The following is a 17755-nucleotide window of genomic DNA, read 5'->3' on the forward strand; positions in this document are numbered from 1 at the left end:
GAGGTGTCTGTGCCAGAAGAAATGGGTTGCATATTTATGGATCCAAGCTGCAAGGTTTACCAAAGCATATTTTTATCAGGAAAAGCCAACATGGAATGGGACGGCCATGCGCAGCTGCTGGTCTAATTTGCACTAAGCATGTACAAATAGGACGGCCCACACAGACCATAAAAGTGGAGTGGAGGTTTTGCTCTATGCGGCACTTTTGTCTGACCAGAGGCACAGGGATGTCTTCCAAAGAACAAACGGATCACAAAAGAAAAGAGAAGAAAAACACAACCACACTTAAATGAGTTTAAAATCCAGTACAATAACTCTGAGGAAGATGTACTGCTGATGTTTCACTGTTACTCCACAAGTAAACTGTTTTTCAAGTTGTGTCTAATAAGACTATGTCCATACTGAATAACTAAAATTATGTAATATAACCTTTGTTCGTTTTTCAGGCAGAGTTCCTCCTTAAAACTATAATAATGTAATACAAATGTACTTTGGTTAACATTTCTAGCTTCCCATGCTAGTGAGTGTCTTTGCTATTTTTTTATTTACAGAATCAAGGTCAGTGTCCATCAGAAAATGTATATGTCTGCTTTAGAGCTGTACCAATGTCCCTCCTGTTCATTTACCATACATTTTATTGCACCATGGAAATTTTTATTTGCCCTTGAAAATTCTTCTCTGGAAACCCCCTGTAGATCCTATGAGTACTGTATGTTTGTACAAGTACACATTACACACCCACGCACGGATACACACGCATGCACACACACTTACATATGTCTGAACGGGGTTTCCCTTTAGACACCGGATAAATAACTAACTTCAAACAGTAAACTAGGTGCTAATGAACTGGATCCTGACAGGGTTTGCTTTCCGAGAGCTGAGACCCACCCCACAATGGATCCATTCACAGGATCTCAGCCATGGAAAGTGTTAGTAAAGTTATCCTGTTAGAGTTTATGTGACCTTTTCTAACTCTCAGTACGTCTTTCTCCCTTCAGGCCTTTAAGGCCTAGCCAAAAACAACAGCGACCTGCATCAGCTGATACAGGCAGAGGCTACCTACATTTACATGTTTCAAAATGGCACCCATTCACAACCTGCTGGCAAATTGATGTAGGGAGGAAAGGAACACAACGCCCAGCTTCCTCTTACGCTTTACCTGTGAGATCAGTCATGGCAACTTCAAGGCCAGTGTCAAGGGTTGTTTCTTCCATGCCACTCTGCAGCACAGGACATGGCTGGATGGCATCTAAATGCTCATGTGCTCATGTGGCCAGGTCACCCCTCCTCCTCTGTATACATGACCTGCAAGGAAAGGTGTTATTTTATCTTTAAAAGAATACTGGCAGTCCCCTGCAGTGTTTCTGTTTGCTCTGACAAACCTAATAAAAGTCACATGGCTTTTTTCAACACCTTTGATATTCACACAGGAACAGAAACAACAGCTGCTTCAAACTTTTATGCCCATTTGCTGAAACTTACAATGACAGAGTGAGACAACTAGATGTGAGTGACAGCATTTCATCATAAATTCTAGAAACAAAAAGGGCCTGAACTCTCAAGGCTTAATATCTGAAAAAGGCCATCTATCTGTCTGTCTTTCATCAAGTTCTAGACTAACAGACTATCTGCCTGAGGTGAATGATTACCGTCCACCCATACGGCTGTGCTCATCAATATCTTTTATGTTTCTGGGCAAGAAGGGATGAAATACTGCCAGTGACAGGTAAAGTGATACTCTGCAAGTTGTTTTACAGAAGCCACTTTTCAGAAAGAAGCGCAATATTTAAACATGCAATATCCTGTTCCAAACAATGGTGTAGAACAGCCTGTCCTCAGATGTGAGGGTCACACTGGGCTGACAACCTGTGTTTATGGCTACCTGACCTGACACCATGAAAAGTTTTATTTGGATCAGATGTTACCACACAAGAAACGGCGAAGAGAAAAAGGGAATATCAGTCTTGGCTGTGTCATAGGTTCAAATGCAACTGAAAATGCAAGAACGTCTTCACTTTTTAAAAACTCTTCTTGTATGTAAAATTTGTATAGCTTTGGCCCTGGCTCAGTGACATTTTTATTAGCTTCAGTGGAAACGTCCACAAGCAAGGACGCAAGATGCCATTTACTGAAGCATCTATGGTTCCACCAATCTAAATAAACAATTAATTTTAGAAATAGAAGCGCCTTTATACTGAACCTTGACAAATATAGGCACTTTTATCAACACATCAACACACAGTCTATATTTAGTCAATCATTCTGCTCTAAGACAGATCCTCTCTTTACCATCACACCTGAGTCTGCTGGACTCTCATGATGACAGAATTTCACATTATACTGACATTTCTAAAACAAACAGCTTTCCAGGTGCAATTTCTCCCTTCTAGAGTTTTATTATTTTATTGGAATGGGTACTCAAATGGAATTTTATGACAGCTACAGAGATCAGTGGCTTAAGAATAAACCTATTGACATTAAAAAAGAAAGTGAGAAACAAAACAAAGACATGATTTTGACAGCCTGAGGTGAGAAAATTAATAAGAACTGTAACACTTTGCAGGCCATAAGGCAGCGAATAGCCTTTATTCCCCAGGGCCCCATGCTGTAGAGAGACACTCCTCCAGTGTTGCCTCTCAGGACTCCTGAAACCATCAAGCCCAGTCCCACAGGATAAGACCCGTGGTTGTGCTGGGTTGTAAAGCTGGGACAGTCCAAGAGGATGTAGGAGCTGGGGCGAAGGGGATGTGGAAGGCAGAGTTGAGCAGTAGTCGGTAACTTTATGAAAACAACACCTTCAACCACTGTTTACCTCCAAGCCTGTATTAAGTCATGAATAAGACCTCCATCAACACGTTAAAGAAGGTGGTGAGGCCAGTTAGTTCCTTGGTGCATTCATCTCTCACCCTAGAAGAACAAACCCCCCACCTCACCCCAAAAGCAATGGGGCTCGGCAGCATGAATGGGGCATTGTGATGCGCCTCCGTCACAGCAGTGAATGTTTTCACTTCCATTTGATCCGTCGGCAAGGCTGCTAATTGGGTAAGCGTGTTCCCAGGTCACCGGGAGGTTTCTCTTTCCATAAATACAGAAAGCCGGCGAAAGCTTCTACAGATGTCGTTTCCCACCCGCTTCCAAGTAGGTTCAGACCAGCTTCAGGCAGTAGATGTAATTTATTGTGTCTAAAACCACAGTCCAAAATTTTTCCTTCTCTCTCTCTCCTCATCACTCTAAAGATTGCATTTCATCATTCTCACAGGCACTGTAGTAAAGTTGACATTTGTACTTTCCTTTAGCTTGGACTGTGTGTACTATGCTGCTATTAGGACCACAGGTGTCATTATGACATGACATGGTGTTACTTTGTATGTGCTACATCCAGGCCTGACAGGCCCATGTTATTTTCCACGCATGTATCCACAAGTGGCACAGTTTATGAGACTCAGGGTTTATTGGTTTGTTTTTGTCATGGAATTTACATTTCCTGTCTTGCACATGGGCTCAAGCTAGAACAGAAAGCTTAGACAGACCCACAGACACATTTGCTACACTTAACCTATAGGGTGTGGTCAAAGAAACTGTCCTGCAAGTGGAGCACCAAGGTCTAAGGCCTTGTGTTGGCAAGCACCCTCCATGCTGAAGTGTCTTTGAATACTTACCAGTTCTTCTGCAGCTGCAGCTGACTCTGACATCTGCCTCCCCTAGATGGAGAAAATAAGGTCGAAGTATAACATCATCCTGTCAAAAAAGAGACACCACTCTTCCTCTAAGATGGTTTATGATGCTTTCACTGGAGAGCTGTTATAATAATGAATGAGATATCTAGTTTAGCTACATGTACTACACTAATTGAGAGTAGCTCTAAAATATTCCATATTTGTAATAATAATTGTAAAGTCATGCTCATTTCATATAATGTATTTCATTATCATCATTTTGAAGTTTTTAATTGCAGTATTTTCTGTGTATTTGTGTTTATTGACTTCTGTCTACAAGCCAAATTGCCCACTTTGAGAACATTAAAGCTCTACTCTACTCTAATGTGTTTCACTATTGTGATGTGACTTGTACAATATAAAATGGAGATTTGATATTGTGATATAAGTAACAGCTGTCAGCATCCAGATCCTAGAAGATCCAGCTGTTTTCCAGTCATAAAACTACTATGACACGAAGGGGACGACAAGTGTCTGCAGGGTTAATACAGAATGGAATTTGTCAAAGTTTCATCCTCTACGGTTTGGTCCATACCAAAAAACACACACTCAGTTGTAGCAAACAGTGGTCCATTACTGAGCTGAACACACACCTTTCTCTCAAAACTGATTTACAAACTCTTTTAGATCCTTCTCTCCTCCAACTCTGCTATGGTCTGATGGCGCCACTGTGTGGGAGAAACTGGAAATCTCAATCCACTAATGTCCAAAGGACCTCTTCCACTAACCTAATTATTTGATTCATACAAAGGAATACATAAAATATTACAACAAGCCATGTGAATGTTACTGGGATAAATGCCTAATGCACACCTGGTAGACAGGTGAAACTAATTTGTGTAATTTAGGCATCAGTACTGTTGCATTTTCAATAAATTCAGTGCTAACAATGTGCAGAAATTAATTACATTCTTTTAAAATTTGAAGATTGTCATTTATTCAAAACACAAACATTCATCTTAAAATATAACTCCACCTTCAGCTTCAGCCTAGGCACAAATTGCCTGATTACCTCAAGGTGCATACTCTCTTTTTTCCATTTGAAAATGCAACATGAGTTAAATATCCCTGTTGAGCTGTAGTGTGCATTTTGCTCAAGGCAAAAAGATGTGATCTTACCAACAGAAACCAGTGAGTGGCAGGCTTCACACATGGGATCACCTCATGACCATGTCTGTAACAGAAAGGGAGTCCACAACATGAACAAGCTGCTAAAAAAAAATACCCTACATAAAAGCTACATAATTAAAGCTACATATCTGGCTGTAACTCAGTGTAGTTGGCTGGTTATAAGTAACACACCATTTGTGACAAATGACTAAAATGTTAGCCATCAATTTTACTGATATGCTGGTATTATGTGGAAAAGACACACTTGTGATTCATCTTGATTAACACATTGGGCAGGATGTGGGCATCTAGGAAGGGAGGCTGATTCATCTGAGGTAAAGCATTATTCATCATGTTGTGGGCCCATCTCTAAAGTTTAATCCAGTTTAACCTTCCAGGAGCAACAACCCTGATTTTTATAGTTTAACCATGCCTACTTTGAAAGTATCCAAGCTCGGTCCCTTCAGATTTAATTTTTGCTTATAGTTTGTGTAAACAGGTCAACATTAGATGGAAAAACTTTTTTGAAAAACCTTCTTAAAGTGTTAATAGTTACACACTGTATTGACATACAGGACAACCATTTGTTAATATAAAACAGTTGTTTGCTTAATGTATAATTAAATACAGTTCATTTCTACATTAGCAGTCCTATCCAGTCTGCCTAACCACACTAAATAGATTATTTCTCATTTTCCTAAGTGGAGCTACTAGCTAATTATTGCTCCTGTATCCAACAATAAAAGAGCCAAGTTATAATTCTTCTTTATAAAAATATAAAAGCTAACGTGGGCTGCTGTGTATGTTCCTCCCTTTGCTTAAAATTCTGGTTAATTTATAGCTAATGTTTACAAACGCCAAACTTTAACGTTAGCTATGGTCAACACTAATGTTTTCCCTGGTTTATTATTATTATTTGGCTGTATGTTTATTATCACGACAAACGGTAATTAGTAGCAATTAGCATTAACGTGGATTATATTCATACTAGTCCATTTGGGGACACTTCTGTGACTGCTGGCTACGGACATGCTCTATGTAATATAGCTACGTAGTAGTTTGCATTGCTAAATAATTTACACTTTCTAGCCTGAACTTAGGTAACTTACACCCCTAAAAACTAGAAGTCGTATTTTTCCAGTGCTGCTGCCAAACTCACCTTTGGCACCGTACGTCACGAGCCCACTTCCTCTCACGATGCCCCCTGCCCGTACCTGCCTGAACGGGGCGTGTCCTCTACTCGCAGAGGACACCTCTTCCTTGGTCCAGTCCACTGCACGAGAAAGTTGTTGGAATAGATTTCCTGAAAAAAATAGAACAAATACTGAATTAAGGTAAGAAGAGGTTTAGATTATTGGTTTCCACGTGACCGCAGTAAAAACAAATGTTACCGTTTGTTATATGTATCATTAATGTTGATTAAAGCAGCCCTGATAAAATAAGAACCATTATGATTAGGAATGGTCCAGTGGGGTCTGTTGTCGACATAGACAGAAGAAAGTAAGAAAGTTAATGGTGATTTTACAGAATTTCTCTCTATAGTTGAACTATTATAGATAAGGCCTGGCTGACAGTTTATTCTGTAGCTAGAATTTAATAGTGATGTTACTTATGGCTCAAAACAAAACAAACTAAACAGTAAGAAAATATGTATGGTATTATGTTTGCAGTTCTGCTGTAAAGAAGAGGTTGTTAGTGTTCATGTCTTTCCATTGATGTGTCTTTGTTGATATCCTTTAGCTGTTCCAATATGAAGACCACTTTCAATGCAGTTTTGGTTGGAAATGAAACACTAAGTGTTTACCTTTAAATCATAAATAGTAGATTACAACATGGGATAAAACATTCTTAATACAGCAACACTGGCTCTTTTCAGGTTATAGAATATGTCAACACTTTAAAATATTTTGTGTGAAAAATACATTTGAGTTCCTGTCGTTTGCCTTTTGATGAGCCCCAGCTTACGTCATTGTACCTTTCATCACTTTTTTGTCTGTTGTGCAGTTTAGTGTAATATTTTGGGAGTCAATTCATCACACTCGAACACATCTCAGCAAGTCTTCCCTCAGCCAACATACAAGCTCAAACGTTTAACTGTACCCTGCAGCTGCACAGGGAGGGAGCAGCACAAAGAAAGCAGAGCATGTTCATTAAACCTAGCCTCCCGGCAACACAGTTTCACACAGTATACACTACCCAGGACTAATGAAACAGGTATTTCTGTTGATAGCCCCCGTGTAAATGAGCGTGTGTGTTTGCATCATTTTATTCGCTAGATTCTCAGAATTCAGATATGAGATGAAGGGAGATTGGCGCAGTGTGTGGAAACTGCTGTTTTGAATGGTCTCTCCTAATTTTCCAGATTCGTGTCTGTGCTCGTCACACATTCCACAGCTGTACCCTCCCTGCTCCTCCTCCTCACTTGCCTGAGGTCTTTCATCCACTTACTCATTCTCAAAATTAAAATAAAACAATCATCCAGCATATTTGTGCCTTTATGTGCAAAGCTGTTCAGTCAGGGTGAGTCTGCTGTGTGCTGTGTTTTGTAGTCTCAGCTTTCTTTTTTCCTTGTTGGCACCAGCCAGTACATCTATCATTCTGTGTGCTCACTGATATTTAAAAATGTATCAGCTGACAGGAGTTCTTCAGGGGTTGCAGCAAGCTTGCAGAGATACTGCAGGAGAAGCAGAGACAAAAACTCTGTTCCAAATCTGTCCCACTGTTGGCCACTTCAAACAGAAGAACTGGGAGATCTGTGTTAACTGCTGCCCAAGTTAATTTGGACATTCCAGCTGGATGTTGAGAAAGACTGAGTGCTCTGACTCGTGTTTTCATCCCAGATGTTTCCTAATCTTCAAAACAGAAGAGATCAAGAAAAGAATCAGCCCAATTCCCCCACTATGTATCCAATTAGAGATGGCGGTAGGCTGTTCCTTCCAATATCCCCTGTTGTGATGTCTAAACCTAGGAGTATCCTGTCTATAATCTATGCACTATCTCATCTCTGTCTTTCCAAAACAGGGCCATGATCAAAGCGGCAGGGATTGGAGAAACATCATGGGAGCTGTCCATTCAGGTGGATCAAAGAGAAGGAGCAGAGTCCATGAAAGTTAAGCTGAGGGTGAAGGGAGACTTGCACATTGGAGGCCTAATGCTTAAGTTGGTGGAAAAAATCAGTAAGTTTCTTTGAAGGGTAAAAAAAAATCCACCACAGTGCATTCTTTTGTTTCCTCAGTCACATTGTATTTACAATATGCATCATTTCATTTAAATATTCTTGAGGAAGGCACTGAATGTTGCTCTACAAACACTGGAAAAGACATTTCAGTTGCTTCTGCACATTGGGAATGAGATTGTCTTCTTGTGATTCCTTGCATTTAAAGTAGACATTGTTGGTTACCTGGTGAAAAGCCTAACTCAAATCTACCTTGTTTTAAGCGCAGTGCTCCAGTCTCCCCCCTGCTGCCACAGTAGGTCTGTTTAGTTAAGCCACACCCTTGTTTGCCCTGAATTTTTCTACACTGCAGTGCTGTTGTTTTGCCACAATACATTGGCTTGTGTAGCCTTAAAGGGCAAAGTTCAGCCAGGATATAACATCTCTGTTCATGAGTTCTCATAAACACTGCTGAGTTCATATACATTGTAGTATGATGGCGACTTTAATAAGGTGGTTTATTGGGCATGAGATATAAAAGATGACTAAGTAGCTTGTCATCAGCGGATGGATTTCAGCCCAAGCACCATAACATGATATCAGGTAGACTCATAAAACCACACTTGAATCATGCCTAACCACCTACACAGCAGTGTGCTCAGAAAGCAGAAGTGCTTGGTGAAAGATTTTAGCACTGAAGCCCAGTGCTCCACGTCATTTAAATGTGTGCAATAACTTTATGTGTGAATCCCCTTTTAAATAAGACAGCAATATGGTAATAATAATGGCAGAACTATGGTTTGCTGAATCTGTCTGTGTGTAGATGCTCCTCAGGACTGGTCTGACTATGCCCTGTGGTGGGAACAAAGGACATGCTGGCTGCTGAAGACCCACTGGACCTTGGACAAATATGGAATTCAGGTAATATCTAGAGTCATAATTTTACCAATTTTATTTCAAAACCAAGTCAGAGTTTCCTTATAAAGGCAGCTCTATAAAGGTCAAAACCTATTTAAATGTCCGTTCAGAGCCCCATAATAAGCAGCACCATTTTCCAGAGCTAACTTACCCTTAACACAAAGGATCCCTGAACCCCATCCTCACCCAGGCAATGAGCAGATATGTGGCTTGACACACAGCACCTGCATCGTAATTGCTGAAGTCATAATAAGCAAGAAACACACTGATTATTTTTTAATTACCAAAGAACCTTTACCATGTCTATTACCTGCACATTGTGCAAATATCATTTTATACCACATGTACTCTTATTGCTGAGGTCATAATAAGCAAGAAACACACTGATTATTTTTTAATTACCAAAGAACCTTTACCATGTCTATTACCTGCACATTGTGCAAATATCATTTTATACCACATGTACTCTTTTTGTACATACATTCCAGAGAAAAGCATTCTTATATAAGACATAAAGAGACAGGGGAAGTTCCCTTTAGTACAGCAAAGGAATGGATTGTTGTTATTAATTATTTTGTACATGACATGTAATGTTGCAGCTGGTTATTATGTACAAAATGTAATGTTGCAGCTGGTAAAGGTGGAGTTAATGTTAACTATCTTATATGTTTATAATGTGATTTATTGGTGGGTACTTTTTGACTTTCTCAATAAAGCCTTATGATTGTACAGTATTTAGTTTTATTTATCTGATTCTGAAAAGTGACTAACTTATGTAGTTGAGTAAAACTATAATATCTGCCTCTAAAATGTGGTGAAGTTGAAGTATGAAGTAGCAGAAAGTGAAAATACTCAAGCGTAGTACATATAGCTCAGAATTGTACATAAGTACAGTACTTGAGTTAATGTACTCGGTTACTTTCTCCATCTGGTTACAAGGTCCCCAAAAGCAGAGTGAGGAGGAAGAGAGCATGAATACTGATTGTCTATAGGTAACTTGATTTAAAATAATTTTGCACCACAGGCTGATGCTGAACTGCGCTACACACCCCAGCACAAACCTCTGTTGCTTCAGCTTCCCAATATGAAAACCATCAAAATACCTGTCAGCTTCTCCAGCGTGGTCTTCAAGACAGTGGCAGAGATCTGTCAAATGCTCAGTGAGTTTCCGTGTCTTTCATGATTTCTCCTTGCTGCCTTTGTTATAATTTAGTGCATCTAAAATTTTGATCTAAAATTAAGACACATTTCTTTCTTATTCCTTTTGATCCCTAAAACCTTCTGCTTTTGCTCCTCCTCAGGCATCAGGAGATCAGAGGAACTGTCCCTGCTGAAGCCTCCAGATGATCCATCCAAGAAGAAGAAGAAGAAGGACAAGAGCTCGCCACAAGATGACATCTGGGACATCGATTTACTTAGCGGGGGACCAGGGGGCACAGGTACTGTAAAACACAGGGCTGTTTCTTAACAAGGCTTAAAAGGTTCCACAGCACAGAACCACATAATCTTGTTTCAAAATCAGTATTAAAAAATTGATGTAAGAAATACCAACATACTGCCAAGGGCTGTATAGTTAATTATGATTAAGATCATATTTTCTGCACAGTAATTGAAACATTTTGTGTGTAGATTTGTCATTTTATGTGTAGAGGCTGCTCTGGTTTACCAGTTTACCAATATAAGGTGGATTTGTCTAATTGCAGTTTTAAGTTTTTATCAGTGAGATCTGTAAGAATTGTTCAATGCGCTGCAATGTTCGTCAGGATTTTCCTAATGACTCTTTACCTGGAGATACCCACTTCAGGTTCCACAGCAACCTAATATTCATTCTAACTAGGAACTTAGATCTATGGCTCCTTTCATCTCATTATTACTTTTTGTGTTTTGTCATGCTTTATTTTATTTTTCTCAACCTTTCATTCTAACTGTTGCGTGTTCTTTGGAACACTTCTTTTGGTTTCATATGTTCTTCTTCTCACCACCTATGCTATCTGACAATCTTGGCGCTTTTTAGTAAACCTTGGTTATAATTATTAATCTTTTGTTCATCTTTCCTAAAGGCCCTATGTACAGTAAGACCATGACAGCAATCTATGACCCAGAGAATGGGATGCCGGTGACTGCCACCAGCCTTTGGTTTGGAGAAAATCCACTGGCTGACTCGCAGCCAAACTTGCCGCCTGATGAGCTGGCTAAGATGTACCAGCCACTCTCGCTAGTGGATAAGGCAATCAACAACGCAGGGTAAGAACCAAAACATTTCAGTATAGTGCTGATTTGGAAGTTGTCATATAAAGTGGATGATATTTCTATAGACACCTCATGTGATTGGTATTTGCTATGATTGACAGGTGGTTGGACTCATCTCGTTCTCTTATGGAACAAGACGTTCAAGAAGAAGACAAGCTATTGCTTCGTTTCAAATACAACGTCTTCTTTGACCTCAATCCTAAAGTAAGAGTAACAAAATGTATCCTTTGGGGAAAAAAATTCTCCACTTGAACCACCCTTGAATAACAGCAGGGCAGTCTTGGTTTGAAGTTGCTGACCTGGAGTGTGTGTTTGTTTTAGTATGATGCTGTGAGGATAACCCAGCTGTATGAACAGGCTCGCTGGGCCATCCTGCTAGAGGAGATAGATTGCACTGAGGAGGAAATGCTGATGTTCGCTTCACTACAGGTGAACAATATACCATCACATTTATGAATGTTGCTGTATGTTTAATACTCAAAGCCAGTAAAATGAGGACAGCGGTTTAGATAGTGAATACAATGGGGTTTTCCTATCCTGGCATCGAAAAGAAGACAGGTTGCTTCAAAGGTCTGTTCCATTTACTGAGAACTCCTTGCTTTGCAGTTTCAGAGCTGAGCATTAAGCCCCGGCATCACTCAATAGGTACAGATATATTTTATTTATATTTATAGATTTAGCTGGTTTCGCCAGAGAAGTGCTAGAATATGGATCTTCAGTATTATAAAACCAACGACAGATATATAAATCAAATACCTATGGCTGTAATGTGTGATGAAAGCTTTAACACTTGCACAGGCGTTTTTATATCCATCCATCCATTCATTATTTATTTATACCGCTTAACCTGAACAGGCTCGCTGGGGGGCTGGAGTTAATCCCAGCGGACACTGGCCGAGAGGCAGGGTACACCCTGGACAGGTCAGCAGTCTATCACAGGACTGACGCCTAGAGGCAGACAACCACACACACCTAAAATCACTCCTACGAGCAATTTAGAGTCACCAGTCTGCATTTTTATGTCTTAGAAGTAAATTTCCTAATTGTACTCACAGTAAATAATACAAATTTTGATTCATATGGGCGTGTAACTATGAGCCGCAATTTCCCGAGGGCACAACAATGTCGATTTTAGTTTTAAGTATATATAGTGTGTGTCTTGGAATTTGGATTATTATCTATCCAGAAGAGGGAGTTTAGTGTCAAAATCCATGGACATGTCATGACATGAGGAAAATCTTACTGGAGAGAGAAGAATGGCAATGAGAAGCAAAGAAACAGGTAAAGGAAGAGAGATTGAGAAACAAGAAATGTAGCATGGTAACAGTAATAGTGCCCTGTCAGACAAATTTGCCCTAAGAAAATATGATGGCTTTGATTATTTTAAACCTTTAGCTATGCCATTTTCTGTGCTTTAAATATCAGCCCATCTCTGATTCGTTCAGGTCTTATTTTGCAACTGTTACGATGGTGATTCAGAAATCACAGTGATTCAAATGGAGATCACCTACACACTGATGCAGATGCTGTCACACAGGGCTGTGTTCAAACCTTCCTCTGGCTCACACCAGCATTGCGCAGCCTCTTAAGTCATGTCAGAGCGTTTCCATAATAACTTACAGTACACTCGTTACTTGCAAAACTGTTATCAGTTGATGTTTTCGAAAACTTTTTCTTTTCAGTATCACATTTGTAAACTGACCATGTCAAGTGAGCCACGGGACCACTCCAATGAACCAGAAGTAGATGAAGTTGAGGCTGCCTTGTCCAACTTGGAGGTGACACTTGAAGGTGGACACAGAGACAGAATTCTGGTAAAGAAAATTTTTAGATGCACTAAACTGGTTGTCAGGTCTGTTACATTAGAACACCTGCTGTTAAGCTGAGGTTGAAAGGTTGGCCCATGATGATGGCATGTTTTAACATGTTGAAAAGCTACATTTCAAGCTCCACTGACTCTTCTTTGGGTACCTCAGGTGTATATACTGTATATGTTATGGCATTCGCCACAGGCCAGTAAATATCATAGACCATTGGCATGTATTGGGTTTGGATATTCCCAGAGCAGTATATAAATGGGCCCAGAATATAACAGACATTAAAAAAAGTACACACTAGATCATCCTATTAGTGGAAAAATGATCAAGTGGATTGGCTTGTGTGGGAAAGACAAATGGAGCTTTAAAAACATGTACTTCAGAACACCAAAGGTGATTTGAAAAATCCTGTGTTTTGTTGAAGCAAAGCATTCTGTGGCTTTACTCAGATACTTGGGTATAGAACATATCCTTCCACACAGGCTAAAAGGCAACACTGAGAAACGTCTCCTCCAAAGGAAACTACTGGATTTATCACCTTCAAATCAAAGCACCTTTAGGACTGAATAAAGAGTTAGAAGTAGGGTTTTATTTGATAAATATTTTGATGATAGATACTGTATATGCTTTGTTCTCAGATAATCATTATTATTTTCCCCGGGGAATTGTTATGTATAACTGGATTTGTTGGGTAGTATGTACACTATGTTGCTTCTTTGGGATATTTTCATGTTTTTGTCATACTTACAGTGATGTTTCGTAATAGTATGGTGAATTTACATGGAGTATGGGGGTCATTCTGACAAATGAGTTTAGGACTGGCTGTGGGTTGGTGGTATGAAACCATGCTCACAACAAAGACCTGTCTATTTAATCAGTATCACACAGTTTGGTGCCTCTGTACCTGAAGAAGAGCCAGTTGACTGTAATAAAGAATTGATTTTCTGAAGGAGCAGTCAATACACTCTCAAGTATTTGTGGAACCTAAAGATTGTATTAACTTTTCTGACTCAGCACCTGGAGAAGCAAAATGTGTGTGTATGTCTTAACATGGCTACATCACAAGAAAACACAAAATCTCTGACTGTTGTTTGTCACGCCCCCCCCCAGGAAGACATTACAGACGTTCCAGAGCTGGCAGATTACCTCCGACTGTTTCGGTAAACCACCTTTATTTACATTATACTGTTTCTTATGAAGATGCTATTGGTAATAACTGGAGTAAAATATTTGTCTCTGAAACTGATCTGTAAATGACTTTTACATCATCATCCGTCAGTGCTTTTAAATTAAAATAAATTAATGGTACATAAGATCATTTAGGATGGATCCTAAGACAGTTTGTGGGACCAGAATAAAATACATACATTTCTTTTGTCTATTCATGTGTCTGATTTTTGATTTTGTTTTGTTTATGATGGTCTGAAAATGAATCAAAGGAGGAGGCCTGAAAAGGAGAAACATTCTTATGTTGAGCTGCTCAAAATAGCCTGAGCTTTTAATTTTGTTGTTGTTTATCTCATAAACCTTCAAAATATGTATGTTATTTCATAAACAGTCTTCAGTCTTAGATAATCAAAAACAATTATTACATTTTTTTCCCCCTCCTGTCTTAAATCAGGCCTAAAAGACTGACACTGCGGTCATACAAAGAGTACTGGTTTGTATTTAAGGACACCACCATCTCCTACTACAAGAACAAGGAGGCTGCCAGTGGAGAACCAATAGAGCAGTTGCACCTCCGAGGTTGGTGAGGAAAAAAATAGAAGAAAAACACTTGTATTGTGTCTTGTTGGGGTTTAAAACTCATTAATTTAAGTATTCTTATCCTTATGAACATGAGTGGTTATGTACAGACAATAGAAAACAGAGATCCAAGATATTATGATTAACTTAAAATGCATGTAGTGTTATATAATAAGTGTACAATTTGGATAAGCAGGTGCATTTACATAGATGTCACATTTTGTCCTGCTAATGTTCATGGGATAAAGCAGTAAATGTTGATTATTTTAATTCAAACCAGTGTATAAAATTCATTAGTATTCTCTGTTAAGCTACCTCAGTAACTGCAGTTTTATTCCGATCTCTGCATTTTTGTAGCTAAAATTAGTGCAGCATAGTTCTCCTCATTTGACAGGCTGTGAGGTAGTTCCTGATGTCAGTGTAACCGAAAAGAAGTTTGGCATCAAGCTCCTGCTCCCAGTTGCAGATGGGATGAATGAAGTGTACATCCGGTGTGACAATGTAAGGCCCGTCTCCTGATTCACAGTCCCCTGTGATAACCAGCATTTCTTTCTTTCCAAGTGTAGATGTTTCAGAAATTCTGGGCTGGTTTTATAACTGTTGTTCTGTTATTTTTCCTCTGCTGCAGGAAACCCAGTACGCCAAGTGGAAAGCTGCATGCAACCTCGCCTCCAAAGGCAAGACGATGGCCTATAGCTCATACAAGTCAGAAGTGAAAAACATCCAGTCCTTTCTGAAAATGAAGAGCTTGGCACCCCCTCTTGGTCAGGCAGCTCCTGACCTTGATGCAATGGAGATGAATGCTGAATGTTTTGTTTCCCCACGCTATGCCAAGAAGACCAAGACCAAACAGGTCTGTGTAAGGGCTGTGTGCAAGATACTTGATTTTGCCAACAGCCATCGGTGTTACATTACTGTTATGATTGTATATATTTGCTAAACCTGCCTGTATTGATTGATTCAAGCTGACGGTACGAATCCTGGAGGCCCATCACAACATATCACGGCTGTCCCTAATGGAGGCCAAGATGCGCTTTATCCAGGCCTGGCAGTCACTTCCAGAGTTTGGTATCAAATACTACATTGTGAGGTACACTGCCCATTTTTAGGGATGAGACATATGCATACATCTACATATAATTTCTTATTGATCATTTGAGAAACTATTTTTATACTTGTGTTTCAGATTCAAAGGCAGTAAGAAAGATGAGCTTCTGGGGATCTCCTACAACCGTCTGATTCGAATCGACATGTCCTCTGGTCTGCCTGTCACCACGTGGAGGTTCGCCAACATGAAGCAGTGGAACGTCAACTGGGAGATTAAACAGGTGGGGGATCATTGTGCCATATATTATGATTTCACCTTTCTCTTCATTTGAGGAAGCAGTTTTCTTTTTTTGGGGGAGGGGTGGTCTACAAACAGCATTATCTAAATCTAACATGTAATTCCAGGTGACCATAGAGTTTGACCAAAATGTGACAATAGCCTTCTGCTGTTTGAGCTGTGACTGCAAGGTGGTACACGAGTTCATTGGCGGTTACATCTTCCTGTCCACACGAGCTAAAGACCAGAACGAGAAACTGGATGAAGAACTGTTCCATAAACTTACTGGTGGCCAAGAATGAGATAAAAGTACAGTAGAGCCGTGCTTCTCCAAGTACACCTGTTTTTGATTTACATGTTACAATGTGAAAGTTCTATGTTGCCGTGATATCCCTGAACACTGAACAAGTCACTGCAAAAGAAAATGTAATCAGAGAAACTACACCATAATTTGTTGTCCTTCTACTGTATATCCTGCTGTGAACAGTTATAGCAATGTACCCTGCACTAAAAAATGCTGTTGATGTAAATATGTAGTGAACATTTGTCTTTCTCTCAAAATTTAGATGGACTTATCTTTGTAAGATTTAAGCATTTTTTAAGGTGAAGTGATGTTTTTGTTTCAGACAGACCTGATGTTTGTAAAAAAAATATTAAAGGGTGTTTTTATAGTTCATATATTGTTTCACATTTGTTAATTTGTTGACATTGAAGGTTTAATTAATCTTTATTCATCAACTGTAAGAAGCTTTGGTGCTTACAGTGATGCAGTGTACATTAAGAATTCAATATTCTGTGCTTGAAGGAAAAAGAATTCATGGTAGACAAGGAAATGACATTCTTTATTAAGTAATTTTAAAATTACTTAAGATGTGAAGTCACATCATATATTTTAATTGGAACAAATCATTGTTTTTTCTTGTTTAGTGTAGGATGCTCTCTTTTGCTCTTGTAATGGTCTCACTGCTACACAGCTGTAGGTGGAGCTGGCACACCATTAAAAAGCAGTTATATAATACCAGATCTTGGTCCCATGATGGGCCATGAAACACACCCACCACCCAGACTGAGTGATAATGTAATCACACATCTGCCATGTGTGCACCCAAAAAACTCAGCTGAAATGCCATCCAGCAGTATCAGCTCCCACACCAATAGATGGGCTAGTAGGTGTAACAGTTTACCATATATGAATTTCAGCATGAAGTCATAGTGTTCAGGAATTTGTACTTTTGTTGTAAATATTCTCAACTTAAAAAACATCCTGGCTAGAATTAATTTTCATCATTCATACTGCAAATATTCACAAATTTATGATAAATTTATGTGGAAATATGATATACAATTTACATGCTTTTGTAAATACATTTCAATAGAAATCCTTGATTGTCCTTTCTTTTTCTTTCTTTTTTTATTGCAACATAAAACAGCACAGTAACAAGACAAAATGTGGAACATGGATACAGGATTTTTACAGAAGAATATATGGGAGTTTTACATATGGTTTGTGTGTGAAGGTGTGTTGTGTGAGTATGTTCAACTCTAGAGTCTGGTTTTAGTTAAAAATAAAAAATGGTTATTTTTTTTCTTACAGTAGTTTCCATAGTAGTGTTATAGTGGCTGGAGTTCATGAATAAGGCATTGATTTGGAATCACTGTATCACATTACATGGAACTCAGTGAAAACACTGCCATTATTTTCTATTATTAAAACGTT

The 17755-nt window shown here is 39.1% G+C and overlaps 1 protein-coding gene and 1 long non-coding RNA gene across 4 annotated transcripts; one reads left to right on the plus strand and one right to left on the minus strand.

The window, feature by feature from the left end:
* Positions 1-1109: 1109 nt before the first annotated feature.
* On the minus strand, positions 1110-6057 carry LOC109962144 (uncharacterized). The gene is made up of 4 exons (XR_002275216.1): positions 5989-6057; positions 4839-4893; positions 3663-3704; positions 1110-1308 (listed from the first exon to the last, which is right to left on the minus strand). It is a non-coding gene; the product is annotated as an uncharacterized LOC109962144 (long non-coding RNA).
* Positions 5872-16683, plus strand: fermt1 (FERM domain containing kindlin 1). Of its 3 annotated transcripts, XM_020603591.1 has the most exons (17): positions 6146-6163; positions 7670-7751; positions 7851-8005; positions 8807-8904; positions 9926-10061; positions 10203-10340; positions 10962-11145; positions 11253-11355; positions 11473-11580; positions 12834-12965; positions 14079-14128; positions 14590-14714; positions 15109-15215; positions 15343-15567; positions 15680-15804; positions 15901-16042; positions 16167-16683. In XM_020603591.1, exons 3-17 carry the CDS (start codon positions 7855-7857, stop codon positions 16338-16340), a joined length of 1998 nt encoding a protein of 665 aa, XP_020459247.1. In that variant the 5' UTR covers positions 6146-6163; positions 7670-7751; positions 7851-7854; the 3' UTR covers positions 16341-16683. The 3 variants fall into 3 exon arrangements, with proteins under 3 accessions (XP_020459245.1, XP_020459247.1, XP_020459246.1); XM_020603589.1 differs by lacking the exon at positions 7670-7751 and having other exon boundaries at positions 5872-6163; XM_020603590.1 differs by lacking the exons at positions 6146-6163; positions 7670-7751 and adding an exon at positions 6248-6329.
* The last annotated feature ends 1072 nt before the right edge of the window (positions 16684-17755 follow it).

Source organism: Monopterus albus, unplaced genomic scaffold (genome assembly GCF_001952655.1).
Source record: "Monopterus albus unplaced genomic scaffold, M_albus_1.0 scaffold62.1, whole genome shotgun sequence".
NCBI classification, from domain to species: Eukaryota; Metazoa; Chordata; class Actinopteri; order Synbranchiformes; family Synbranchidae; genus Monopterus; species Monopterus albus.